General features: G+C 38.8%; 2 protein-coding genes across 8 annotated transcripts in view; one reads left to right on the plus strand and one right to left on the minus strand.

The window, feature by feature from the left end:
* The window catches only part of sbno2b (strawberry notch homolog 2b), a 189,102-nt gene extending 175,133 nt beyond the window's left edge, over positions 1 to 13,969 (plus strand). For all 6 annotated transcript variants that reach the window (XM_069928192.1, XM_069928191.1, XM_069928193.1 and 3 more), the window contains 5 exons: positions 1,292 to 1,384; positions 2,762 to 2,893; positions 6,222 to 6,298; positions 8,633 to 8,823; positions 9,572 to 13,969. In XM_069928192.1, coding sequence (XP_069784293.1) covers positions 1,292 to 1,384; positions 2,762 to 2,893; positions 6,222 to 6,298; positions 8,633 to 8,823; positions 9,572 to 9,900 — 822 coding nt within the window. In that variant the 3' untranslated portion in view covers positions 9,901 to 13,969. The remainder of the gene's footprint in view (positions 1 to 1,291; positions 1,385 to 2,761; positions 2,894 to 6,221; positions 6,299 to 8,632; positions 8,824 to 9,571) is intronic.
* An 8,657-nt stretch (positions 13,970 to 22,626) lies between these two features.
* LOC138758811 (phospholipid hydroperoxide glutathione peroxidase GPX4-like) overlaps positions 22,627 to 27,652 on the minus strand; it is a 34,661-nt gene continuing 29,635 nt past the window's right edge. For both annotated transcript variants that reach the window (XM_069928198.1, XM_069928199.1), the window contains 3 exons: positions 25,483 to 25,507; positions 25,273 to 25,332; positions 22,627 to 22,903 (listed from right to left, as the gene is read on the minus strand). In XM_069928198.1, the coding sequence (XP_069784299.1) occupies positions 22,871 to 22,903; positions 25,273 to 25,332; positions 25,483 to 25,507 (118 nt within the window). In that variant the 3' untranslated portion in view covers positions 22,627 to 22,870. The remainder of the gene's footprint in view (positions 22,904 to 25,272; positions 25,333 to 25,482; positions 25,508 to 27,652) is intronic.

Below are 27,652 nucleotides of genomic sequence, written 5' to 3' on the forward strand. Positions count from 1 at the left end.
CTACTGAAAACTCACGAATCTTTGTCAAGTTATTTCCAGAAAAATGTGCTTTCATATGAATGATTGCCACAACTCTGCTTTTCCTTGTGCAGAGGAAACAAAACATGTGACTTCCAAAACCCAGACATGGGTCATTTGAAATGACTATATCAATGGACACGATCCAATGCAGGAATTCGCCTGCTTCCTTATCTCAGATATAGGTCAATCAAAATGACCATTACAATGGACATGGTGATTTAATAATTCCCTTGACAAGGAGAATTTGCAGAATTGTCCATTTCCACACACAAGTCATTCCTCCTCTGTTATCAGATGGCGGGCTGATCAATACTCTGTTCTTTAAGTGTTTCACTCACATGACTCTCTCACCATCTGTTTTTCCTGAATAAACAACCATTGTTCTTGGTTGTTCATTATTCATCCATCTTAGTTGAGAACATCAACCTTTTTTATAGTTTGGACCTGCTGGTGCTATGCAATCTGTGAATATCGTGAACCCTGTGAATGTTTACAGCCTGCACCAACCCCCCAAAGTGACATTCACTTAATAAAACAGGAGCTTGTAATACTCTGCATCCTGCTTTTCTCTCTAGCCTATTTTCCATCCCTCTCCCAATAGCTGCACCCTCTACCTGTCTCTGAACCTCTTCCCCCTTCTGACCTATACCTGATCACCTCTTACCCCTTCGTAGCTTCCTCTCTTTTTTTTAAACCTTGATATTCAATACCACACCTTCATACTTTAGACTTAATAAAAGGTCCTAGAATGACATGCTTGCTCTCCATTTTTCTCCATGGACGCCCTTCCATCTTCTGATTGTTTGCTTAGGATTCCAGCATCTGCGAGTTTTGTGTTTTTTCCCCCTTCATAGGGTGAGTAAATTCTCTCACAAGCAGATTTTAGCAAAAGTTGAAACTCACGGAAATTAATGCAGATCATTAGGGTGGTAAGAAAACTGCGTGGTGGAGGTTGGAGATTGGGGTTAATGGATAGCTATTCAAATTAGTAACAAATGATTGGTGATAACCCCAGAATTCAAAATTGGTCAGAGCTCATGGTGGAAGGATGCTTCTCTGATTGGAAGTCTGTAACCAGCAGTATACGAGAGGGATTGGTGCTGAACCTTTATTGTTTGTGATGCATTTTAACTTCATTGTGTGTGCATGTGCTTCTCTGAATATTGGCATAGAATGACTTGAAGTAATATTGGGTCCACTTAAAGCACAGAAGTGAAGCTCAGACTATAAATATTTGTAATAACCTGCTGTAAAATTTTTTTTAATGTAGATTAGTGTGGATAGAGGTATGACATGGGAGGAGGCTTATCAGAAGTCACTCAGCCTGACCGGAGATAATGATGGCTTTTACATTTCACACAGGGTGAGAATCACATTTTATCTGGTTACTATCTTTTGTGCAATTAAAACTTTCCAGTAAAATGAATTACAAGGTGCTGTGGTGCAGTTTCTAACTGAAGTAAAAATGCTATAAATCAATTCATTGGAATAAAGAGAAGTCCAAACCGGCTGCTTTTTATGTAAAATCTTTTCCATTTTACTGCGGTTTTTTTCTGTTACTGCAATGAGCTTTCAGCTTTTGTTTAAATCTGGTTCACTGTCCCACATTCATAAGGTCACTGTGGTTTTAGTCTTTATTAGCTCATTGCAGTGGCTTCAATTGCAAGGAAATTAATCTCCTTTGGATCATCTACACGTGAGGTCGGGTATTTCGCAACAGCAGCATCAAAGGGTCTTTGCTCACTGGTGCCCACTTTGGGTTTGGCATGACCACACCACACTTTACCACAGCCTTGATTGATAGAGCTGAGTTTCATAGGTGAAGGTGATTGACCCCGACATTAGGTACCACTTGACCACAGAGTGCACATGAAGGCTCCCTGCTGAAATGGAAATTAATTACCTTCAAAGGAAAAACACTCCAATGAGTGGTGTTAGGTCTGCTTTGTTCATGAATGAGTGAGTCAAACACCAGACTGAGTCGAAATCAAGGTTCTTTGTTCTTTATTGCCGGATTGTAACACTTGCAACTAACAGTGTTAGTTGGAGAAGGCGCATTCTGCCGTTATCAGCAAGTGGTGTTTTTTTTATACCTCAGGATACGTACTTAGAAAATTATCATACCATGACATTGTCCAATGAATAAACTGTTGCTATCCTTCTCTTAGTCTGCTGCACATCATTCTTGTTAGTGCAAAGCTTATCTTGAGTGTACAAGGTCACATCTGCATTCTGTTACTCCTTAGTACTGGGTGACTCCTTCTCCGGTCCCATCTCATGATGTTTTTACCTTACAATGGTCAAACCTTACATAGAGGTAAATGGTTGTCATTGTTGGAAGTCATTCATCCAAATCCCAGGTACCATGGCAGTGGTTCCTTGGGGACTGTTGTAAGTGTAACCATTTCCTTCTTCAATTAGGTAGTCTATTAACTCCATGCAGCAAGACCGAGAAAGCATTCAGACTGTTTGTATTTGTGTCATAAAAATGCCTGACAATGATCATCTCAAGCAAAAGAGTTTCACCATGAATCCTTGAGTGAGTGGCCTTCAAGATTATTGGGCAGAATAAACACTGCTCAGAAAATGTGGATGAAGAATAAATAGATAGGATTGTGGAGAGTTGCATTTATGTTATGATGTTTGAAATTATAATGCCCTGGTACCAAGTAAACTGCATTAATCTTCATTACTTAAACATACTGCCTTGGGGCTTCATTCTTCTTACTTTCTTTTACAGCTTCGGGGGAATGAGCCTTTTGCACTTTTGGCTGAGCAAATTACTGTGAAGAATTACGTGTTGTATAAACCAAATATTGGAAAACAAATACAGCCGGAGAGCTTTGATAACTTGCGAAAGAAATACAAAAGAGTGAGTGTCATAATGACAGAATTGATTCCATTGTGGCAGTTAGCAACATGCCTCTTGTAATAAAAGCCGACATTCCATGAGCTTTCCTCATTGCTGTACATACATGCTTTGTTTTCCTTTGTGACAAGGACCCCATGCACAACATTTTATAGTCTCATTCAGTTTAAATATTAATATGCTTTTTCATTCTTCCTTCCAAAATAGATGACCTCACATTTTCCCACAGACTCCATTTTAATTTCTGGCCTACTCACTTTGCTTTCTATCACTTTACGGGCTTTTTCTCACCACTAGCACATCCCATTCTTCCCCCCCCCCCCCTCCAGTGCTTGTATCACCAATAAATTTGACTTCTTTCTACTTGGTCCCTTCATCCAAGTTATTAATTGACATTATAAATATTTGAGACACTGACTCTAGTGGCAACTTTATTATTCTGAAAATTAAACAACTTGTCCCAACTTTGTTTTCTATTTGCTAGCATGCCTCCATTTCAATGCATTTCCCACAATCCAATGCACTCTTGAACAGCACATGTGGTACCTCTTGAATGCCTTTTTAAAAATCCACATTTGACTAAGCTCCTCCTCTATACATGCTGTTTATTGTCTCCTTAAATAATTTAAAACAATTTATCAAATTAAATTTTCCCTCCCATATTGATTTGTTGGTTGTCTTCTGATCTTTTAAACACACTGCTATTGGAAATCCAATGACAACATGGCAGGTAACATCTGTGTTCTTGGTTCTGTAATATGAGTTTACAGTTATAGCATGAAAACAGGAATATTACTAATAATAAAAAGACAGACCGATACAATAATGAGTGCATGGTTGAATGGTAAGATGGACTGAAAATGTCCATCTCCATCATCAAGCTAGATTGGAATGGAATAGGGTTTATTCTAATCAAATGAGTGGAGTTGTCCGCAGGAAGAAAATACAATTTGTTCCCAATAAAAGTTTTAATTCTCTGGAATATTTAAATACTACTATATGTATATGTACATTTAATTTCAAAGCTTTTGAATTTTTGTGTGAGCCTTCAGCTGTTATTAGCAAGTCACCTTGGACAAGGAAAACTTACACAACACGCACATTACATATAACCATATAATAATAATTACAGTACGGAAACAGGCCATATCACCCCTTCTAGTCCACACCGATTTAAGTGAACTCCACTAGTTCCAACTTCCTGCTCCCTGCCTATAACCCTCCAATCCCCTCACATACATGTACTCATCCAACCTCTTCTTAAAAGACAAAATTGACCCTGCTGCAACCACCTCTTCCGGAAGGTCATTCCACTCAGCCACCACCCTCTGAGTGAAGAAGCTTCCTCTTATGTTACTTCTAAAGTTTTTTCCCCCCTAACCCTTAACTTATGACCTCTCATTCCAATCTCTCCTACCCTCAAGGGGAAGAGCCTTTTCACATCTACTCTATCAATCCCCCTCATAATTTTACATACCTCTATCAAACCCCCCCTCAACCTTCTACGCTCCAATGAATAAAGACCCAGTCTACTCAATCTTTCTCCGTATTCTAGATACTGCAATCCAGACAACATTTTAGTAAATCTTCTCTGCACCCTCTCTACCTTATTGATATCCTTCCAATAATTTGGAGACCAGAACTGCACACAATATTCCAAACTTGGCCTCACCAATGTCTTGAACAGTCTCAACATCACCTCCCAGTTCCTTTATTCTACGCTATGATTTATAAAGGCCCGCATACCAAAACCCTTCTTCACCACCCTATCTACATGAGAATCCACTTTCAAAGAATGATAAACCATTATTCCAAGATCTCTCTATTCTTCTGCATTCCTCAATGCCCTCCCTTCACTGCATATGTCCTATTTTGATTATTCTTCCCAAAATGAAGTACATTAAATTCCATCTTCTACCTTTCAGCCCACTCTTCTAAGCAGTCCAAATCCTTCTGCAGTCCACGAAAACCATCCTCACTATTCACAACTCCTCCTATTTTTGTATTGTCCGCATATTTACTCACCCAATTTACCACTCCATCATCCAAATTATTAATGTAAATGATGAACAACAAGGGACCCAACACCGATCCCTGACCTGCACCGCTCATTACTGGCCTCCATCCTGACAGACATTTGTCCACCATGACTCTCCGGTGCCTATTCTTCTAGCCACCATTGAACCCATCTGACTATCTCAAAATTAATCCCTAGTGCCTGAACCTTCCTCTCCAACCTTCCATGTGGAACCTTATCAAAAGCCTTACTGAAATCGAAATAGACCATATCTTCTGTTCTACCTTCATCAACCTTTTTGGTCATTTCCTCAAAAAATACAATATGATTTGTCAAATATGACCTTCCCCTCTCACAAACCCATGTTGGGTGTCCCTGATCAATCCCTGCCCATCTAAATACTTATACATATTATCTCTAAGAACACTTTCCCCACCACTGATGTCAAATTTACTGGCCGATAATTGCTGGGCTGACACCTGGAGCCCTTTTTAAACAGAAGAACCACATTTACAACACCCAATTCCCATGGCACCACACCTTCCTCCAGTGACTGTTGAAAAATCACTGTCAGAACCCCCACTATTTCCTCCCTGACTTCCCTCAAGGTTCTAGGGAAAACCCTGTCAGGACCTGGAGACTTATCCACCTTTATATACCTGGTCCCTCTGGGATTTAGATGCATCCCATCCGTTCGGTACAGGTCCCACCTCCCCCAGAATAGGTCCCAGTGATCCAAGAACTCAAATCCCTGCCCCCTACTCCACCCCTTTAGCCACACATTCATCCTCCATCTGATTCTATTCTTGCCCTCACTATCACGTGACATAGGACGTAAACCTATGTTGCATTGTATTTTGCATGGATCCCTCCCACAAACATAATGTAGATTTTTATTTTGCTGGGGTAATATTTTAACCACATTTTGTATCTAATAATCTGTTAAATGTGTTCAGCATTGTTGTGCCGCTCAATCACCCTAAATCTTAGCTATTTATATATTTACTATTTTTAAGAAGATAAATTAAAGACAATATAATAATGATTGTTCTGCACTTTTTCATCAATGTCATGTTTGTTTCACTTAGTCCAGTGGTTCTCAACCTTTTCCCCCCCCCCCCCCCCCACTCACATACTACTTTAAGAAATCGCTTACTAACCACAGATCCCCTATGACATCCTATTCCATTGGTGCTGTGTGGTTAGTAAGGGATTACTTAAGGTGGTAAGTGAGTGGAAAAATAAAGGTTGAGAATCACAGACTGTCTTTTTGTTTATTTATTTGTATTTATTAATTTCCCTTGGGTATTTTAGGTCAAACCAGAAGAAGCCAAAGAATTCTGGGAAAAGCTCTATCATTTTGCCTTCAGGAAATGCAGTCATGCAGCTTGGTAAGGCTTAAATAGTGGAAAGGCTATGTGATAATTCAGCTACCCTTTCATAATAAAAACACAACACTGGAGAAACTCAGCAAGTCAAACAGTAAACCATATTTTTATGCATATAAACACACACATTATATGCATTTTTTAGAAATCCCCCACACACACTATTTGTGTGTGCACACTACAGGAGAATATTTTTACATTGAAAGAACGCGCGCAATTAATAGTGGGTGTGGGAAAGACGCAGTGAATAGCGAGCATGGGAATATTATAGTGAGTATAAGAATGTAATAGCAGCAATGAAAGAATGGGCACGATTTATAGCGGGAGTGAGAAGTTGCAGGAGATTAACTGTGGCAGATCCTTGTATGTGCTTTGTCTCATGTCCAATTTAAATGCAAATTGATGTTGTCAATTGGAATTTAGAATACTACACCCGTGTGTTATATGCATGTGTGCATTTTATGAAAATATTTTTAACACAATTTATGATTTTCTGCACATTATATGTGTGTGTGCTTTATATGAGTGAAAATATGGGATTTTATATAGCAAAGAGAAAGATGTGTAACTAACATTTTGGGCTTGAGCCCTTCATCAAGGTGTGAACCTCGCCTTGATGAAGGGCTCAAAAGCCCAAAACACTGATTTAATGATCTTTATCTTTGCTATATAAAGTACACTGTTTGACCTGCTGAGTTTCTCCAGCATCGTGTCTGCCAAAGTTGATGTTTTACTTCTCTTCCCTTGTATAATCTGATAACATTCCTGATTAATAACATTACTTGAGTGGATCATATACTTTGACATGCACATCTTAGGAATATATTACATGAAAGATTGAAGTTTTTTACTTCATGTGATCATATATCAATGAAAATAAGTGTTGATTTTTTAATGTATGTGTATACATATGAAATAATTTTATAAAATAATGTTTCAAATATATCATGAATGTGTATAATAGAGATTTATAGGTGCGGATTTATACCACAGATAACAATCTGCTCTTTGGGTGAGATCTAACATCTCACTGGTACAGTGAAAGTCCAAAAATCTGGATGCCAGAAATCTGTCCGCACAAGATTCTGGACTTTTGCAAAACTCTCAAACATTTTAAATTTAGTGGGCTTTTGTGTTCATGCGTAAGAGCCACAGGTGCAAGTGATGAATTTATTTTTATTTAAAACTGCTTGTTTTGATAAATGAAGCATGCTGTGTTTGCTAATTAATAAACTAACAAAATTTACCTGTTCATCTCGTTTTTATTCCTCCTGAAATTTGAATTGTAAAAGTACTGTCCGAGAATCTGGAAAATCTGAAAATCCGGACCGACCCATTCCTTGAGGAGTCCAGATTTTCGGACTTTACCATTTGAGGTTTTAGCAAATGTATATCTGTATTTAGAAAGCCAAGTAAACATTGGCTAAATTACTACCATCGAGGATATTTTTAACCCTTCCTGATTAACTACTAGAATGTGTTGTTGATACTTGTAACTTTTTGTAAACTTTGTTGTACAGTATTTGTTTCTTTTTAATTTGTCTTTTTTTTTTATGTACTGCAAACTCCATTTTATTGGGGAATATTCACTACAATATTTGCCCGCTAAGTTCAAATTTAGCTACATAAAGAGCAAATCAAAATTGGGCAGAATTGAATTGAAATGACTAAAGTTGTGACGATTCACGCCCACATTTATTGCTGTAAACTCCTCTTTACTCCGGATGTGAGTGTCTTTGTCTATCAAAAAATAACTGGAAATAAAGCTTTTCCATAGTCTCCTTGAGTACTGACCGTGTGCCTGCTATTTAAATCCTTTTACTGATAGAGTGGACAAAGAAGGACACAGTTCTGTGTTCAACATCAGAGCACAGTTCCACATTTTTAGGCCTTTTAATTGTTTAAATTAATTTTCTCTGTTAAAATAGAAGAAGGCACAACTTCAGAATTGAAGGGTGCCCATTCAAAAGAGAAATACAGAGGACTTTCTTTATCCAGAAAGTGATGAACCTCTGGAATTTGCTTCAACAAGTGACTGTGGATGCCAAGGATGAGTGTATTTAAGGCAGAGATTGATGTATCTGAATAGTCTGGGTATCAAAGGTTATGGAGAGAAGGCAGAGAATGGGGCCGAATTGCCTGGTCTTATTTAAAATGTCATGGTTTTCAAATCAGGTTTTGTGACTTTGTAAAATATCTCAGTTTCTGTAGCCTGAATGGCTCACAGTTTGTAATAAGATTATAATCACCATTGTACTTTTTGAAGAACAGAATGGGAGGGCAAATGCAAACGCAGGACTGAAGTAAGTATTCACAAGCCTCCCATCTGTTTTCTAGGAATGGGAGGTGTAAGATGGTGCATCAAGGGAAGGAGTGTTTTCAAGGCATGAGGCTGCGCCATTACTACATGTTGTGTGGAGCTTTATTACGGGTTTGGAACAAAGTTGGAAACATTATGTCCGAAGTTACCAGTTCCAGTCACTTACAAATAGTACGTCTCAAAACCAAGGAGCAGAGAAAGCAAGTTGGTAAGTAAATGTTTTATTTTTCTCAGATCGATCTAGTTTTGATGTTTGTGCCAAAAGGAAATTTGTTCTCCAAGTTGCCTCAAGGTGAAGCAGTTCATGATAATTTATGCTGTTCAATTTTTTTAATAATAAATTGTATTGCACATGCAACATTTTATTTTAAATTTCCAATATCTGCAGTATTATTGACTTATTTAGTTAAGTTGGTTTAAGTTATTTATTATTTAGGTGGGGATAATATTAGTTGGATTTTATTTACTAAACTTGGCTTTCCCAACAAGACATTCTTGGGCTTAGTATGTGCAAATTATGCTTGAGACAATATATGCAAATTAAGTTCCTTGATGAATGTTTGTGAACTATTTGACAATTGACTGATTTGGAGCAGCCCACAAATGGCCAAATTTGAGCCTCCGACTTTAAGGCTGTTAATCCATTGCTGTACTTTGAAAGAGAGTTACACTTCTCCAATCCTGCGATAGAGAACGTGTTGAAATTGAGGATTTAGGAACTGGAATGCTACTCCCACACTGTAAATAGTTTGTGGAGACGAAATGAAGTTGTGGGATTCTAGTAGACCTTAAAATCGTATGCCTGAAAATCGTACACCTGAGAAGCATTGAGCAGTTCTATTGGGTTAATACAAATTGTACTCAAGACAGTGAAGGGCTTTATCTTAATAAAGGAATCGACTTCTGCTGCCACTGTGGTTGTCTAACCTTGTAAACCCTTTGCCAATTTTTTTAAGGTATAAAGATTCCTGAAGCCTGTGTCTACAACATCATTGAAGAGCTAAAGAAGATGGATTTTGCAGTGAAGAAGAAACAGGAAGAGAACCGACTGGCGAACCAAGTCCTGCAGATGTGTCAGAGCGAACCCCCAGACAGTTTACCTGTGGCACAACCCTTTAATAACAATGCTCAGATTTTATCAGATACTTTTGATCCAGTCCGCGTGTTACAGGAACTGTTAGGGTATGATTACGGTCAATACGGAGAACAGGAACAAATGCCAAGTCAAGATCGACAAAGTGTTATTCAGTTTGGGCAACCTTCGCATATCTGGGAAGCTGGCTGAATAGCAAAACTGGCATGCTGCTACACCAGAGTGTCTCTCTTCACCTACGATCCTATCAATCATTGACATGCAAGCCAAAAGTTGACCATGTCCCTTCACTGACACCGCCTGTGCATACAGACCAGGACCGGGATGGAACTCACTTCAACCATGATGAATTTTGAAGGTACATCTCTTCAACTTTTGAATCTTTGACATGCTTTGTCAAGTGCTGACATCTTTCTTCACTTCTCTTCCCCAATGCATGTTGGAACTTGGGTGGTTCAACATGTTCAATTCTACGTGTCTAAGGAGTGAATCTTCCGCAGGGAATTTGCACAGTCAAATGAGAAGGGAGAATTGTACAAAACTAACAGGTAATAGAATATAATGGTTGGAAGTAGAGTTGGTCCTGCACCAGTGAAATGGAAAGCCAGCTTTGCCAGCACTTACCCTGACAGTTGGAAGGCTGCTTGAAAAGCTGGATTTCCAAGGACACTTCCACTTTCTCTGCTGTCAACTAATTGCTGTTCTGCACATCTTTTACATAACACTTTCCAAAGGGGCTTAAATAAGCTCTTAACAGCAGTGTAATTACATTGTAGTGAATTATTCCTGTAGTATTAATATGCTTTAACAAAGTACAACATTGCAGTGTACAACTATATGACTGTAAATATAAACTCCAGTATCTTTTAAAAAGATTGCAACAGGTTTTATACCACACTTAGTCAGAGGAACCGTGGTGATATTTTTCATATCTCCACATTTATCATAAAGATTGTAAATTTGTTTCTAAATTATATATTTTAAGCATGTAATATAAATATGTGTTGTGGAAATCGGCAAGACATGATGAATATCTCCACAGAGTCACGAATTACTATCCCTGACTTGCAGATATCAGTCATATCACCTGCTGTCTCTGGAGTGAACACTTCAGCTAGAATGAAGCAACTATGCAATTGCTTACAGAAAATGCTGGTTAAATTCTGTTATACGCTTACATATGTTCCCCTTGCAGTATGTTCTTTTACATCATTCTTATACAGACCCACTCCAATGAATGGAAGCATACAGCCCTCCAATTTACTTTTGGAAGGAGAAAGATTAAATTGGCTTGATTCCCCTTAATGTGGGACAAATTGGTATCTGATACAAGAGGTGGCTTTTTTGATTGTAAGTACTTAAAGTATAATTGAATTGACAAGAATAATGTGTTCAGGCACAATGGGGAATCTTTTAACTTGTTTTTATTCCTCTTCAAAATAAAGCAAGATTTTATGTTATTTAATTTCCCTAAATTTTATCTATTGCTTTCTTACTACTTTTATCACACACCTCTTGGCTGGATTCTCATTTGTATTCTTTTGGTCAGTGAAATTTATCATCTCCCTTTCCTCACTCCCACTATGGAACATGTCTGACACATTAAGTTCACACCATCTAAGATGGAAGATTTTAGTTATAAAATGAAGTCTTGCCCATGTTATGGTGTCAATATTAATATCATGAACCTAGCAATCCATTTGGAGTGACCCAAAGTTTAAAGTCAGGTATGATGCCACATTTTAAAAAGTCCTTTTCGCTGTCCAGCTAGTCAAAACTGGGGGTAATCAATCGGGGCAGAAACATTTCTTGTGTTGCGTTTATAACTAAAATTTTGAACATTTCCTCAGGTACAGTACAATTATTGTGATCCAGTAGATATAGACTGGAAAAAGGTGATCTGAAAACTAGATTTATATCTGTCTGACACATTATTAGCACCAGAGCTGCCTACAATTTTACAGTTTAAATGACATTCATGAAATACTCCACCAATGGACCTCAGTTTGTGTGTTGTAATTCAATAACCATCTGGTTAAAAACTTAGGGATTCTAATAAAACAATGGATTCAACCCAGTGCCTAAAAACATATTCCCCTCCATTAGAATACTTCAGGAAAATAGAAATGTTTTATGATGCAAATTAGATGGATCATGGTATCACTGCTCAGGATATCCTTGGCTGAGACCAAGACCATTTAAGGGATAGGATTATCCAGAGCAAATAATAACCTTTAATTGTCATCAAGCAAAAGTGAACAGCTCATTTCAACGTGCCAGAGTTGAGTGTAATAGTTGTTGGTGAATCAATGAGCAATATACTTGATTGAAAAGTCATGTGGAAGTAATATTGCCTTTGCTTGGTGAAGGGAAACTTGGAAAACAAGTTGATTAGAAGATAAAGCACCAAACCAGATGTTGAACAGTACAGCGTAGGAACAGGCCATTCAGCCCACAAGTCTGTGCATAACATGACGCCCAAATCTAAGTTCTGCTGCTTGCACCTGATAGCTATTCCTCCATCCACTTTATATCCATGTGTCCATCTGGAAAGCCTCTTGAATACTATTTTCTCTGCTTCCCCACTACTCCTGGCTGCCCTTTCCAGGCTGCTATCACTCTCTTTTGAAGATATTTGGCCCTAAAACTTCCTTCCCCTCATCTTGTACACATTGGTGTGTGATGCCCTGACCTTGGAGCAAATGTTCTGACTGTCTACCCTATTAATGTATCCCATAATTTTATAAACTATCAGATCTCGACTCAGCCCCCAATGCTCCAGAGGAAACAACCCAAGTTTGTCCATTTTCTCCATACAGTTCACACTCTATATATCCCCGTAAATATCTTCTGTCACCTTTTCAAGGCCTCCTCAATGTAAAGGGATAACCAGAATTACATAATGTATTCCAAGTGTGGCCTAACCAAAGTTTTATAGAGTTGCATCATGACTTCCTAACTTTTGTACTCAGTAGCCAATGAAGCCAAGCATACCATACGTCTTTTCCCTCCCTGTCCACTTGAGTGGCCGATTTGAAGGATATGGCTCTATTGTGAATATCAGTCTCCCTCCAATTCAGGTGGAGCCCATCTCTCTCGAACAGGTCCCACCTGGCCTGTACATGCTTCATTTATTTCTTTTGTAGTGGATCATAAACATGTGTTGTAATATTTTCCTTGACCTTCTTAATGAATTATTAGTAAAAGTCCAGACCATTGCCAACATCCCAAGTACTTCAATTCACTTTGAAGGTTGACTTAGTTGCAGCCCACATGGCTGGTTACATTTGCTTGTTTGACATACAGAAAGGAATATCTAATGCAGATGATGTGTATTTGGTGATACAGGGAAGATGTATGTAATTATGTTGAGGAGAAGCACCCAACTTTAATAGTTCCATTAAGTAATTGTTGACGAATTGTTTAAGAAAATCAGGGAATGCAGAAAGGCTTAAAAACTGCTTCAATCTGCATTAGAAATTTGGATGCACTGTAATATTAGAAACCAGATAATCTTGTTCTTGTGCCCTTATGTTACAAATTTCACCAAGTATCCTATATTAGAACATGTACCAAAGTATTCTTCATCTTTCAAGTTACCCGCTATAAAATCTCTTTGCCTCAGGAACTGATCCAATGGCCCTTTTCTATCTTTTTTTTCAGGGTTACCTGCATGAATTAAGATTCATGTTGCTTTTTGTTTGTTAAAATAGTAGATTTTAACTTTTTTTTTACATAAATTATTTTATTAATAACCAATATGGTTCTATTGATTGTAGCTATTGTATATGCTGTGGGTATCTGTAAACGATGCAAGCACTTTTGCCTACTTACCATTTACTGGGTTTTCTTTGTTTTCTATTTGTATTTATAAATGTAGGAAATGAAGCAGTATATGTAAAAAAAAATGATCAAAATGTGCCTTAAACTAATTATTCTTAATTTTCTACTTTCAAGGAAGGAATATAGTAGCATGCTTTCATTTTTATGATAAATAAAAAAAACTACAGTTATCTTTTTTTACAACTTGCATTTCACCGTCTCCAAATATGTGGTTGTTAGCAATAATTTTTGTGTAATGCTTTGAAAGAATGTCTACCAGGTATATAACATTTGCTTTTCTAATACCAGTACGTTGCCAAACCCAAGACAGTTGCACTACACATCTATGTATCCAAAATGAACGTCCCTCATGATTAAAAAAAAGTTATGGAATTACTGTAAAGCATATAATAAAATTTCTGTAATGATTTTTATGTCACTGATTGCTTCAAAGTCAAATTCGCTTTTGAATACACCAATATTTTGAATGGATGAGATTTTACATTTGCAGATTTATGTTTTTTTTTTGGTCGTTTATTTCACATCTTCCGATCAATGTGTGAAAATAGGTGATCTATTTCCTGCACTTTACCAATCTGATAGTCAAGACTTTCCACCGTCAGAAGCCATTGAGCTAATTTAATTCCAACCACAATCCAATCTTGAAAGGAATAGGCCACACTCAAACAAATATAAAACTTTTGAGTAAAACATTCAAAGAATAAAAACTGGCATTGGGTGAAGCATTGACTGACAACCACGAACAAGAGCACATTTGCAGGGTGTTCAGTCTATTTGGTGTAAATGCTGCCAGCATTTAAGGATTTCATTGTAAGCATTTGAACTGGATGAGTTACCAGATCCAAGTTTGAATGGTCAATTCTGTCCTTTGGAATCCAAGTCAGGAAAAAGTAATAGAAATGTTAAAAGTCTAAAGAAAGCCACACAGATATTTCAAATACAAGGAGTTTATTGATATAAAACAGTAAAGTCAAATGTTTATGTACAGATTTAAAATACAAGTGTTAACCATCTTCAAGTTAAACGTACTCATCGTAAGGATTTTGTCTAACTACCATTATACTGGCCTTCAAAGATTTTGCTTCCTGAACACTTTTGGGAGCGTTAATTTTGGGCTGCTGATCACAAAAAATCACCATAAATGTTCCTATCACATACCGTGTTTTAGATATAACCTTGTGATTTCCTGTCAGGTTTTAAGTGTACTAGTGCCCACAGAGCAAGCTGTTTTGGGCAATCTAAACAGGCTTGGCATGCACTCAGTGCAGATGCTATGTAAATGTTGTTTTGGGCCTGGACATGCTTGGAAGGCATTTAAAGATGTTGTTGATAATTTTCTTGGCAACCACTGTGAACCAAACTACATCCAGCTGACTGACAACATGCCTCAAGCATATAAATCCATGAAATGCAACATGTCATTGAAAATTCATTTTCTGCATTCGCACTTGGACGTCTTCCCTGCTGATCCTGGTGCCGTCAGTGACGAACATGGTGAAAGGTAGGACATTGCAACCGTGGAAAAGGGGTATCAGAGCAACTGCTGGCCAACTATTGTTGGACACTGACATGAGAGGCATCAGATGCTGAATACAAAAGAAAATCACAGCAAAATATTTTTTTGGTCAGTTGAATGAACGCAATGTGTCAACATCATTATGTGATTAATTCAATAGCAGTTGATGTTTAGAGCAGCTCTGATATTATCTTTGTGTTCATAATCTTTGTCCATCATCACCACCAATTTTTTTTAAGGAACCAAATTTTTTGAAAAAAATTTATGTCCATTATTATTAATCATTATTGCAAGTGATAACCAGGAAAATATCAGACAAATATATGGAGAAAATCTTCCAAGTGCTACCAATTGCAGGTGTGCTCCCAATAAGAAAACTACCAACTCTCAAGATTGTAAGCTTAATAAAATGCAAATACCACATCAGGGAAACTTGACGCAGATTTGATTATTGTTTCGTTGAGCACCATTTGTCTGTCTGTTTCAACAGTAAGGACCTCCAAATGGCCAACCACTAATTCTACATCCACACTGGCATACATGTCCATCCATGGTCTCATGTATTGCCAGGCTGAGGTAAATTGGAGGAAGACCACCTTGTATTGTGTCTCAGCAGTCTCAAAATGGCATCAATTTCTGTGAACCCCCCTCCCCTGCTCTCTCTTTCTCTCATTCCTGCTTCCCTTCCTCCAGATCCCTCCTTTCTATCAGAGAGCTCTCCCCATTCACCTCCTAGTTCCTTTCTCTTCTTCCCCTCCCAGCTCCTCCCCCTTCCCCTCTCCCACCACCTTAAGATACTCAGCATCCTGCAGTAGGGCTCAGGGCCAAAATGACAACTGCCTTGTACTTTCTATGGGTGATATGTTACCTGCTGAGGTTTTCCAGCGCTTTAGTGCACTGCACTTACCAGTTCACACCTTAGTGCTGTCTAGGTCTTGTTACAAGGAGGTGACAGACTGTTTCATTGGCTGAAAAACTCTGCAAATATTAGTAAACATTGAACAAAGATTATTGATGATACATTTGAAGGTAGTTGGGCCTAGGACAAAGCACTGATGTATTGTTGCAGCTATGTCTCTTCATTGGAATGAGCTATTTGTCTAATGTCAATTTTCCCATTGACATACTTGGGCACCTTTATACCATACTCAGCCAAATATTGTCATATTGTCAAGGGGAGTCACATTTACCTTTGGAATTCACCTCTTGTTTGGTCCTAATCCATGATGAGGTTTGGAAGAGTGCTCCAGTTGTATTTCACTTGGACATTGATGAGTAAGTTATTGGTAAGTGTTGCCTTATGAACAGTGTCAACCACAGCTACCCTTGCTTTGCTGGACAGATTGAGCATTAAGTCACTGATTTGGATTTCTCCTGTTGTTCGTGAAGATAACACACCATATCTTCAGGTGCATGTTAATGCTGTTACTACACTAGAACTCAGAGCTGTAGCTTATTCTGCAATGCAGGTATTCAGCTGGGATATAGTCTGATCTATCCAATGCTTTGAAGTATTACATGGAGTGAATCTTTAGTGCCTGGTCTTTGCAATGGTGTGGGTGTCAAGAGTAAACCACCTGCTCACCAGACTCGGGTGGATTATACTTCTTCCTTTTATACCATACAATGTTGAGCCCAGCCTCTTATTCAGCATTTTTGGAGTTGTCTTCTCCAATCTCCCAAGGACAAAATTGACCAACTCGAGCTTCGATTTTCTGCTAAGTCATCCAGTTCAAATGCTTCATGTCTTACCAGAAATTACCATTAGATCTGAAAGGAGTGCAGAGCTTTAAGCTGGTGCCAGTAAAATAACATCGCTGTCTCTGGTGTTCAATTTAGCAGGGTCACTAGGGTTCTCACTTCTAGGGAGACGCAGTACTGTTACTGGTCTGCACTCATTAAACCAGAACTGATACTCTGCTTTGGCTCCAATGGTAGATAGGGATAAGCCAAGTCAAGGTTAGAGATTAGATTGTTTTCTGTAATGCTTCATGGTAATCCATTTATCTGCAAATGGTCACATTTGTCATGCCACTAACCACAATGGACAAAGTTTTTGTGGAGACAAGCTCCTAACTTTGCACAAGATAATGTGGTCATTTCTACCAATGCCATAGATAAATGTTGCAAGCAGTCGAAGTTGGTCCCTTTTGTTCACTCAACAACTTCTGCTGCAAACCTTTCCTTCAGGAGAGCCAGCTCAGTCAGTAGTGGTAACACCACTGGTATACTGATGCATTAGGTTTAGTTCTGTTTGAGAGGCTTGTGCAAGAAGAGGCTGAGGAAATACTCCCAATGAGGCAAGGTTGGTAAGATTATTTTAATTAATCTAATTTAAAACTAGGTCATGGAGGAAGTTAGGGTAGTCCTATGGTCCGTGCAGGATGCGGGAGGTCAGGGACAGCACAGATGTTCCCGATGACTACACCTGCAAAAGGTGCATCCAGATGCAACTCCTGGGAAACCATGTGAGGGAACTGAGTTACAGAGAGACAGTTACCCCAATCAGATACGAGTTAGCTAACTGGGTGACTGTTAGGAAAGGGAAGGAGGTGGGGCAGACAGTGCAGAGTATCCCTGCAGCTGTTCCCCTCAATAATCAGTATACTGTTTTAGATACTGTTGTAGGGGAGGGGGGGGGGGCGGAATGACAACCTACCAGGGACAAGTCGCAGTGGTCAGGCCTCTGGCACAGGGGCTGGCCCCTCGGCACAGAAGGGAAGGGGGGAAAAGAGGAGCTCTTGTAATTAGGGACACTGATTAGGGGAGCAGTAGGTTTGCTGGACGAGATCAGGGCTCCCAGTTGGTATGTTACCTACCAGGTGCAATGGATATCTCTGATTGAGTACATAGCATTCTGATGGGGGAGGGCGAGCAGCCAGATATTGTGGTCCACGTGGGGGGGGGCAATGAAATAGATGGAAGTGGGGATGAAGACCTGAATGAAGAATTTGGAGAGTTGGGAAAGAAGCCAAAAAGCAGGACCTCAAGGATGGTAATCTCAGGATTGCTGCCTTTGCCATGCTGCACTAGAGAGGGTAGGAATAAGATGTAGCAGATGAATGTGTGGCTAAAGAGTTAGTCGAGGGAGCAGGGGTTCAGGTTTGTGGATCATTGGGACCTCTTCTGGAGGTCTGACCTGTACAAAAAGGACAGGCTGCAATTGAACTGGAGGGGGAATTAAGATCCTGGCAGGCAGGTTTGCGAGAACTGTTGGGGAGGGTTTAAACCAATTTGGAAGGTGAGGGGAATCAGAATGAGAGAGCAGAGATTAGGGTAGAACAACACCATATTTGAAGAGAGAGAGAGAGAACCAGAATGTAAAGGTTAATGGGGAGGGGGAACATTCTCTTAAGTGTAGATATTTCAATGCAAGGAGCATTATAAGAAAGGTGGATGAGCTTAGAGCATGGATTGACACATGGAAATATGATATTGCAGCCATCAGTGAAACTTGGTTGCAGGAGGGGCATGTTTGGCAGCTAAATGTTCTAGGAGTGATAGAACAGGGGGATAAAAGGTAGAGGAGTCATGTTGCTTGTTAGAGAAAACATTACAGCGGTGCTATGGCAGGATAAATTGGAGGGCTCGTGCAATGAGGCGATTTGGGTGCAATTGAGAAAAGGGAAAGGCATAAAAACTAATGGAAGCGTATTATAGACCCCCTAATGGCCAGAGGGAATTAGAGGAGCAAGTTTGCAAGGAGATAGCGATGTCCATACTGTAAAAGGACTGGATGAGTTTGAGTTTGTCAAATGTACTCTGGGAAGTTTTTTAAATCAATGCATAGAAGATCCAACTAGAGAGGGGGCAGAATTGGAACGAGATAGGTCAGGTGACAGAGGTTTGTGTTAGGGTCCTCTTTGAGTCTAGTGATGATGATAATACTATTGGTTTTCGGTTAATAATGGATAAGGCTGGGCCTAAGGTTGAGATTCTCGATTGGAATAAGGCAAATTTTGAGGAGATGCAAAAGGATTTAGAGGGTGTGGATTGGGATCATTTATTTTCAGGGAAGCATGTAACATTAATGGAGGATATTCAAAGGGAAATTATATCCCTGTGAGATTAAAGGAAAGGTTAGAAAGTATAGGGAGCCTTGTTTTTCAAAGGATATTGGGAATTTGGTTCAGAAGAAGAGGGATGTGTATAACAGGTATAGACATCAGGGAATAGATGAGGTGCTTGAAGAATATAAGGATTATCAAAAAAATATAAAGAAAGAAATTAGAAAGGCTAAAAGGAGATATGAGGCTGCTTTGGCAGGCAAGGTAAAAATAAATCCAAAGGGGTTCTACAGGTACATAAAAGAATAGAGATAAAATTGGGCCTCTTGAGAATCAAAGGGGTAGGTTATGTGAGAAGTCAGAAGAGATGGGGGAAATTTTGAATGATTTTTTTTTCTTTAGTATTCAGTAAGGAAAGTAATATTGAACCAGGTGAAGTAAGGAATTCTTGTAGTGAGGTCATGGATAATATACAGATTAATGAGGAGGTAGTATTGGCAATTTTAAAGAGAATCAAGGTGGATGACCTCTTTCAGGGTCCTGACAAGATATTTCCTAGGTCCCTGAGGGAGGTTAGTGTACAAATGAGGGGGGCTCTGACAGAAATATTTAAAATGTCACTCGCCATGGGAAGGTGCCGGAAGATTAGAAAAAAGCTCTAGAAGTAAACCTGGTAAATCTACGCTGTGAGCCTGACATCGGTGGTGGGTAAATTAATGGAGAGTATGCTTAGAGATGGCATAAACAATTATTAGGATAGTCAGGGACTGATTAGGAGTACTCAACATGGTTTTGTGCGTGGTAGATCATGTTTAACAAATCTTAAGAGTTTTAAGAAAGTTGATGAGGTGAAGGCTGTGGATGTTGTCTATATGGACTTTAGTAAGGCTTTTGACAAGGCTCTGCATAAGAGGTTAGTTAGAAAGGTTCAATCATTAGGTGTTAATGTTGAAATAGTGAAATGTGTTCAACAATGGATGATTGGGGGATGCCAGAGAGCAGAGGTGGAAAATTGTTTGTTAAATAGCAGGCTGGTGACTAGTGGTGTGCCTCAGGGATCGGTACTGCATCCATTGTTCTGTCATATTAATGATCTAGATCAATGGTTTTCAAACTGCTCCCCCCCACCCCGCTAAACACATTCCATCTTAAGCAATCCCTATGCCATTGATAGAGATTGCTAAAGGTGGTACGTGAGTGGGAACCACTGCTCTTGACCCAATTGTTACTGAAATATTTTGCTTGAGAAAAATTGTCATTGACCCATTTCCTTTGGAGTTATGAAACCGTGCACATAACGAGTCAATTAGGTACGATTAAACCAGTAGTTTTCAAACTTTTTATTTCCACTCACGTACCACCTTAAGCACTCCCTTACTCATCACAGAGCACCTATGGCATAGGGATTGATTAAAGTGGAATGTGAGTTTAGGGGGACAGTTTGAAAACCACTGATCTGGATGATGGGGAGGTAAATTGGATTAGCATGCAGATGATATTGAAAATTGGTGGTGTTATGGACAGCGAGGAAGGTTTTTCAAGCTTGTAGTGCGATATAGGACCGTTAGAAGAGTGGGCTGAAAGATGGCAGATGGAGTTTAGTCCTACCAAAATGTAGCACCTCACATTTATCAGTATTAACCAGCAACAGTCATACATGTAACAATGGTGGACAATTGAGGAGTCCAGTAGAACAAAGGGATTTAGGTAATTCTGGTACATATGTGCCTGAAAGTTGAGTCATATGTAGATAAGGTGGTGAAGAAAGCCTTTGGTATGTTGACTTTCATAAATCAAGAGTGTTTGAGTATAGGAGTTGGGATGACATGTTGAAGTTGTGTAAGGCATTAGTGGGGCCAAATTTGGAATATTATGTGCAGTTTTGGTTGCCAAACTATAGGAAGGACATCATATAAACCATATAACAATTACAGCACGGAAACAGGCCAATTTGGCCCTTCTAGTCCGCACTGATCCACAAGTACCCATCAGAACAGAGTGTAGAGATTTACAAGAATTTTGCTTGGGTTTCAGTTTCAGTTGGATAGGCTGGGACTTTATTCCCTGGAGTGCAGAAGATTGAGGGGGTGATTTGATAGAGTCAATGTGGATAGGCTTTTTCCATTGAGAATGGGAGAGATTCAAACAAGAGGATGTGGATTGAGATTGAAGGGGGGGGGGGGGGGGGGGGAGTTTAGGTGAAACATTTCTTCACTCAGAGGGTGGTGGGAGTGTGGAATGAGCTTCCAGCCGAAATAGTAGATGCAGGCTCGATTTTAATATTGAAGGAAAAGTTGGATAGGTATATGGAAGAGAGATGTGGAGGGTTATGGGCCAGGTGCGGGTCAATGGGACTAAGTGGGAGAAGGTGTTCGGCATGGACTAGAAGGGCTGAACTGGCCTGTTTCTATGCTGTAATTGTTAGATAGTTTGAGAGCAGAAATGGGTTTAACTGGGTCCCTCAATGGGCCACTAGATGGCATTCGAGTCAATAGCAGCAGGTAGGAGTGGGGTCACATGAAGGCAAATGGGGTAATGATAGCAGCTTTCTTCTAAAAGTATATTGGTGAACCAGATAGTAAGGGTGATCATTGCCATAAATCTTCCCCACCAAAAATAGAGATCAATTTAAATTCCACAGTTGATGTGGTAGGATTTGAAATTGTTTTTCCAGTAATGACTGAAGTTTCCCCATTTGGGTTCTAACTTCATGGTTTGCATCATTTCCCCTCATGGATAGACACCAGGATCCAAGAGACCACATGGAGTATTGTACATTGCTTCAGTGAGCAAAGATGAGGGTGAAGGCTGGGGAAAAGCTTTGCTAATTATATGGGAAGAACTGCACCACAGCCTGCACAGTTGCAAAAAACCGAGGTACAAATTGGTTCTTCACCTCCATTTAGAGTTCAAAGATTTATCCTGAGCAGTGGTGGCATTTTAGACTCAAGGTTAACATGAGTAGGTTCACTTATTGCAAACTCAACTGTTGTGTGCAATTTGGTTTAACCTCAGTTGATTGTTTCAAGACCCTATCCATCTCCCTGTCAAACAAAATAGCTCCTCCAAATGACACTAGCAGGTAGTGAATGTGGTGATTTATTGCCAGCAGTAGTCATCTTGCACACAAACACTAAATGAACTTTCCAAGGGCAAAATGTCAAGTGCAACACTATTACAGAATCTGCTGCCATCTGGAAAGAGTTTATACATTCTCCCCGTGACTGCATGTGAGAGTCAATTGGTCACATGGGTGTATATGGGGGAATGAGCTAGAACGGCCAGTTACTGTGCTGTATCTGAAAACTAATATGGTTGAAAATTAATGGGGAAGGTTTGTCGTAGGGATGCAACAAGACAATGTTTTTGCTATTACTTCATAGAACGAAGGAAAGCACAAACCCTTATCATCTTGTTGGGTAACAAGAAGAACCCAGGGTAAATAAACCAAAACACAAGTCTCTTCAATTATGGGCATTGCAAGATCTTACAGATGTCAGTGGAAGAAATGCATATTTTGAAATGTTCTAGTCATGACAGTGAACAGATAGCTTGATCATCAAGATTTATTGACAAAAGAAAATTCAAAACAGTTCAAGGTAATTCTCTCAATTGTGTATTCCAATTAATGGATTTGCCAAGACATTCAGTGTTCAGAAGTTCCTCCTGGTATGCACACATTGTCAGGTCTACTTTTCCCACAATAGGTTTATAAGTGGACCATCATTAGCCAAGATTGGAAAAACTGAAGTTCACTATGTTGAGTTCAAATTCCATCTATTGCTCACATTGGTCTTTATAAGTATTTAGGAAGATCCTTTTCAATCTCCTGTTGGAAGACAAATTGCTACTGAGAATTACATGAAATTTTACCACTATAGCAGACAAACATTAGGAGGAAATTTCTTTTGTAAGATTATATTTTAATGATCAAGTGTGTTTCAGTTCTAAGCATGGAACCAAATTATTCCAACAAACCAGCAACAGGAGAAAGCACTTGGGGGAGACAACTCATTTACTGCTTGTAAATTTGGAGATCGCACCATCCTGTCCGGGTGCATAACTGTGGAAGAAACTGCCGAGTTGTGAATATAGCTCAGGCCATCACAAACTACTTCCCTTTCTCTCCATCTGTATTTCCTGCTGCCTTGGAAAAGCAGCAATACAAAAAGATTCACCTCAACCCAGCACTATTAATACGAGGCTACGTATGATACAATATAATTGGTTACACAGACTATACATTACACCGCAAAAGTTAAATAAATGGGACCCAACAGTATCTGATAGATGTTTTCGATGTAAAAAAGAAATGGGAACAACAATTCATGCAATCTGGACATGTGAGAGAGTACAAAAATTTTGGGATGATCTCAATCAGATATTAAATAAAATAACAGAAAACAATATACCAAAGAATCCAGAAATCTTTCTCCTAAGTAACATAAAAAACAAAGAATTTGGAATTGATTTGGAGGATGCACAAAAAAGATTTGTTAAGATAGCCCTAGCCGTAGCAAAAAAATGTATTATGTCAACCTGGAAATTGGAAGATAATTTGAAAATACAACAATGGTATATAGAAATGAATAAATGTATTCCATTAGAAAAAATAACATATAGTTTAAGAAATAATAGTGAAATATTCGAACAAATATGGGAGCCTTACATTAAATACAATAGCGAAAACCTACCGGGGACAAACATTACCTAAGTTGATGGAAGGAGAAGGAAAGAAAAGAATGGACTCAGTAGAATTTCTGGTGTATTTTTGTTGAATGACAACATTGTCTGACTGGTTTAATGCAACCTAGATTGTATACCTAAAATGGATGAGGGGGGGGGGGGGTGGGGGGGTGGCCTGGGAGGAGGGGGGGGGGGGGAGAAAAAGTCACTGTATATGTGTGAAAAAGAAAAAGTGTATATCATGGCTAATGTGATTTATGGTGTGAAAAATAAAAAATTAAAAAAAAAACAATGCAGGTACTTCACAAAATCAAGTATGACCTATATAAAAGTTGACCCTGCCATTTGGCCTGAAAAGGTTGTCCAAAAAATTTGATGATTGCACCAGCGCATAAGGTTCACCTGCAAAAGTTTCTAAGAGAACTTGGGATATGCTGAATTTCCTTGGGTGTCAAAGATGGGAGAGACTGGTGTACTTAGTTGTAACATCAATATGATTTGTATCAGGACAGGTTGTTGTGACGTGTGCTCCTAAGAACTTGAAGATTCCCCACCTCAGCACCCTTGATGTCTATTGGGATGTGTGTTCCTCCCAGTTTCCTGAAATCACTGACCACCTGTATAATTTTGCAGCTACTGAGGAATAATTGTGGCTGTCTATTCAATCCATAACTGTAAAATTTATGCAAAGATGTTCGATTTAGGTTCGGATTTATTTTAAGCCCTTGATCACTTTTGGAATTCTTTAGGAAAGTTTGCAAGTTTTCATAATCTGGCAAAATTGAGAATAAAGAATTGGGTTAATCTTTAAAAAAAAACCCAGCACTATTAAGGACCATTTCTTTCCCAGTGTTATCAGACATCATGTCACCTTTGCTCTGTTCTTACTGCTGCACTTTGCACAAGTTGTCTAGACTGCCCAAAGAACAAACATTTTCTCTATACTGCAGTACATGCAACAATAAATTTGAAAATGTAATTGTCTACAACATGCATGCTGTCATGTGTAACAGTGACAAAAGGAAATTTCCAAGTCTCTGGTGCTGACCCTTCCTCTCCCAATGAAGAATTGGTTCGTAGCCTCTACTGTTCAGTTACATTTGGCCAAGAGGTTACAAGTATTATTGCTACTTCATGGATTTCCAAATTTAAGTTTATCGATCCAATCTAAACTTGTAATTTGTCACACTGAGAGTGCCAAACAAACATGGGGAATGACCTCTATTAAAGATGAGATTTCATCTTCACGAGCTTTTGGAATAACAGCCACAATAAGGCAATTCCATCTGCAACTGCCAAGTTGTCAATGGCTACTCCACACAATAGAAATAATCAGCCTGAGTATTTAACCATTCATATTGGTAAGTATTTTGGTGATAATGAGGAACACTAGTCTGGGTCAATATGTGGGGTAACCATTTGAATCATTCGTAGAGGATAGGTGTCATGTGTGAAGTAGATCTTTTGTGAACCAAACACGATTACGTTGGAGTTCAGTTTAAGTTAGCTTACCACAGGATCGTCCATAAGAGAGTATCTCTTGACAACCTGACCTTCTCTGTCAATAAGAAACTAGAAATTAAAAAAAAGTTATAAGTCACCTTGGATCATGATCACTGAAATACCAAATGGAAAAAAACATCCCATCGTTGGATTTGTTAATTGTAATTTTGCATTCAAAGTCTAAAGGCTTGACATTAGAACTGTTAGGGCCATACGTACCTTGGTGAAGTTCCACTTAATGGCACTGTAAAGAAAAAGTGTAAATTTTAGATTTTCTTGAAAATATTGAATGTTTTCAATTTCACATTGACCCAGTTTGTCAAATTGTCCCAAATTTTGAAAGTCTACAGCAGCTTATTTAACAACCAGTTTCTCCCAAGTATAAATGTTATAAGCCACCACAACCCCTGGCATATACGGGGATTGGTAGATGCCAGATAAGCAACTTTTCCAGTTGCTTTAGGCTTGCTTTTATAATGCCTGACTAATACATTACAATGCTTACCTACATTAAGAATAAACAATTTAAAAGACAAAAAACATTATACTTGCACTGAACAAACTTCACTTGCATGAATATAAACCTTAAAGCATTTTACTTTATTTTCAATCTCATTCTTTGAAAACCTTTAAGCGTTGCTGTATCTGCAGGTTCCTCCCCCTCCATGGAGTCGCCAAAAGACAAACAATAACATTATAGATAATTAACCCCCCCTCCTCAAGTTTACAGGTACAGCTTTACTAATATACTAATAAATATAAAGTCACCCCCAACAGCATCAACCAGCTCTTCATCTTGAGTGAAGCCATTTTATTCAAAATCAACTTGAATCAAATAGCTGCTATGAGCAAAGCACGACCAAGGCACTCTGCTGGATGAATATTTGGTCCCATCTTCAAAGGTTTGTGTGTTACTTCAGAGAATATTTACTTTTACAATTTTAACTTTTATTTAAATTTGTATTTATTCTTATTTATTTTGATTAATGTATTTTTTCCTACTTTCTTTTCCAATTGCTTGAATTCCAGATAACAGGGGTTTTACTTTTATTCTATTTTAAATCAGAGGTGCACAAGACAAGAGCAGCCAGCTTCTAAGGGTGAAGCAGACTGGAGGATAAAAGTAATTCTCCTATGCAAAAAGATGACTACTACTAAAATCAATATCCAAGTCCTCTAAATTGTCATCTTCAATATTTTTTATTGAGTTTTATGTAAATCACACATAGATAATAAGTATCCATCAAAGTAGAAACTACATATGGCTGCAAATAACCCATGATACATTAAAAAAGTTGGTTCGAATTAAAAGGGAGGCCTACATTACATACAATAAACAAGGTACAAGTGGGATGCTTGGGAAATACATAGATTGTAAAAAGAGCTTAAGAAAGAAATTAGGAAAGCAAAAAGGTATGAGGTGGCTCTAGCAAACAGGGTAAAAGCAAATACAAAGGGTTTTTACAAATATGTCAATAGCTAAAGGAGAGTGAAGGATAAAATTGGTCCCTTAGAGAATCTGAGCGGACAACTGTGTGTGGACCCAAATGAGATGGGGGAAGATATTGAACGAGTTCTTTTCGGTATTCACTAGGGAAAAGGATATGGAAAGGATAAGAGAACCACAAGGGGCGATTATGGAAAATGTAGGGATTAGGAAAGAGGAGATGTTGGAACTTTTGAGGCATATAAAGGTAGATAAGCCTCCTGGTCCTGACAGGATTTTCCCCAGGACCTTGAGGGAAGTCAGGGAGGAAATAGCAAAGTGACAGTGATTTTTCAAAAATCGCTAGAAGGGGGCATCGTGCTGTAGGATTGATGTATCGCACATGTGTTTCATTTGTTTAAAAAGTGCTCCAGGTGTAGGCCCAGCAGTTATAGGCCAGTAAGTTTGATGTCAGTGATCGGTAAACGAATGGAAAGTATTCTTAGGGATAAGACGTACAAGTATCGAGAGAGGCAGGGACTGATCAGGGATACCCAACATGGGTTTGTGAGGGGAAGGTCATGTTTGACATTTTGCTGAATTTTTTTGAGGAGATGACTATGAGGGTAGAGCAGTAGATGTAGTCTATATGGATTTCAGTAAGGCCTTCGATAAGGTTCCACATGAAAGGTTCAGGCACTAGGTATTAATGTGGAGATAGTCAGATGGGTTCAATGGTGGCTAGAAGGTAGAGAGTCATGGTGGATAACTGTCTGTCAGGATGGAGGCCGGTGACATGTGTGCCTCAGTGATCAGTGTTGGTTCCCTTGTTGTTTGTCATTTACATTAATGATTTGGATGATGGAGTGGTAAATTGGGTTGGTAAATATGCAGACTATACAAAAATAGTTGCGGATAGTGAAGATGGTTTTCAGAAACTGCAGAAGGATTTGGACTGCTTAG

The sequence above is a fragment of the Narcine bancroftii genome, chromosome 3, assembly GCF_036971445.1.
Source record: "Narcine bancroftii isolate sNarBan1 chromosome 3, sNarBan1.hap1, whole genome shotgun sequence".
In the NCBI taxonomy this organism is placed as follows: Eukaryota; Metazoa; Chordata; class Chondrichthyes; order Torpediniformes; family Narcinidae; genus Narcine; species Narcine bancroftii.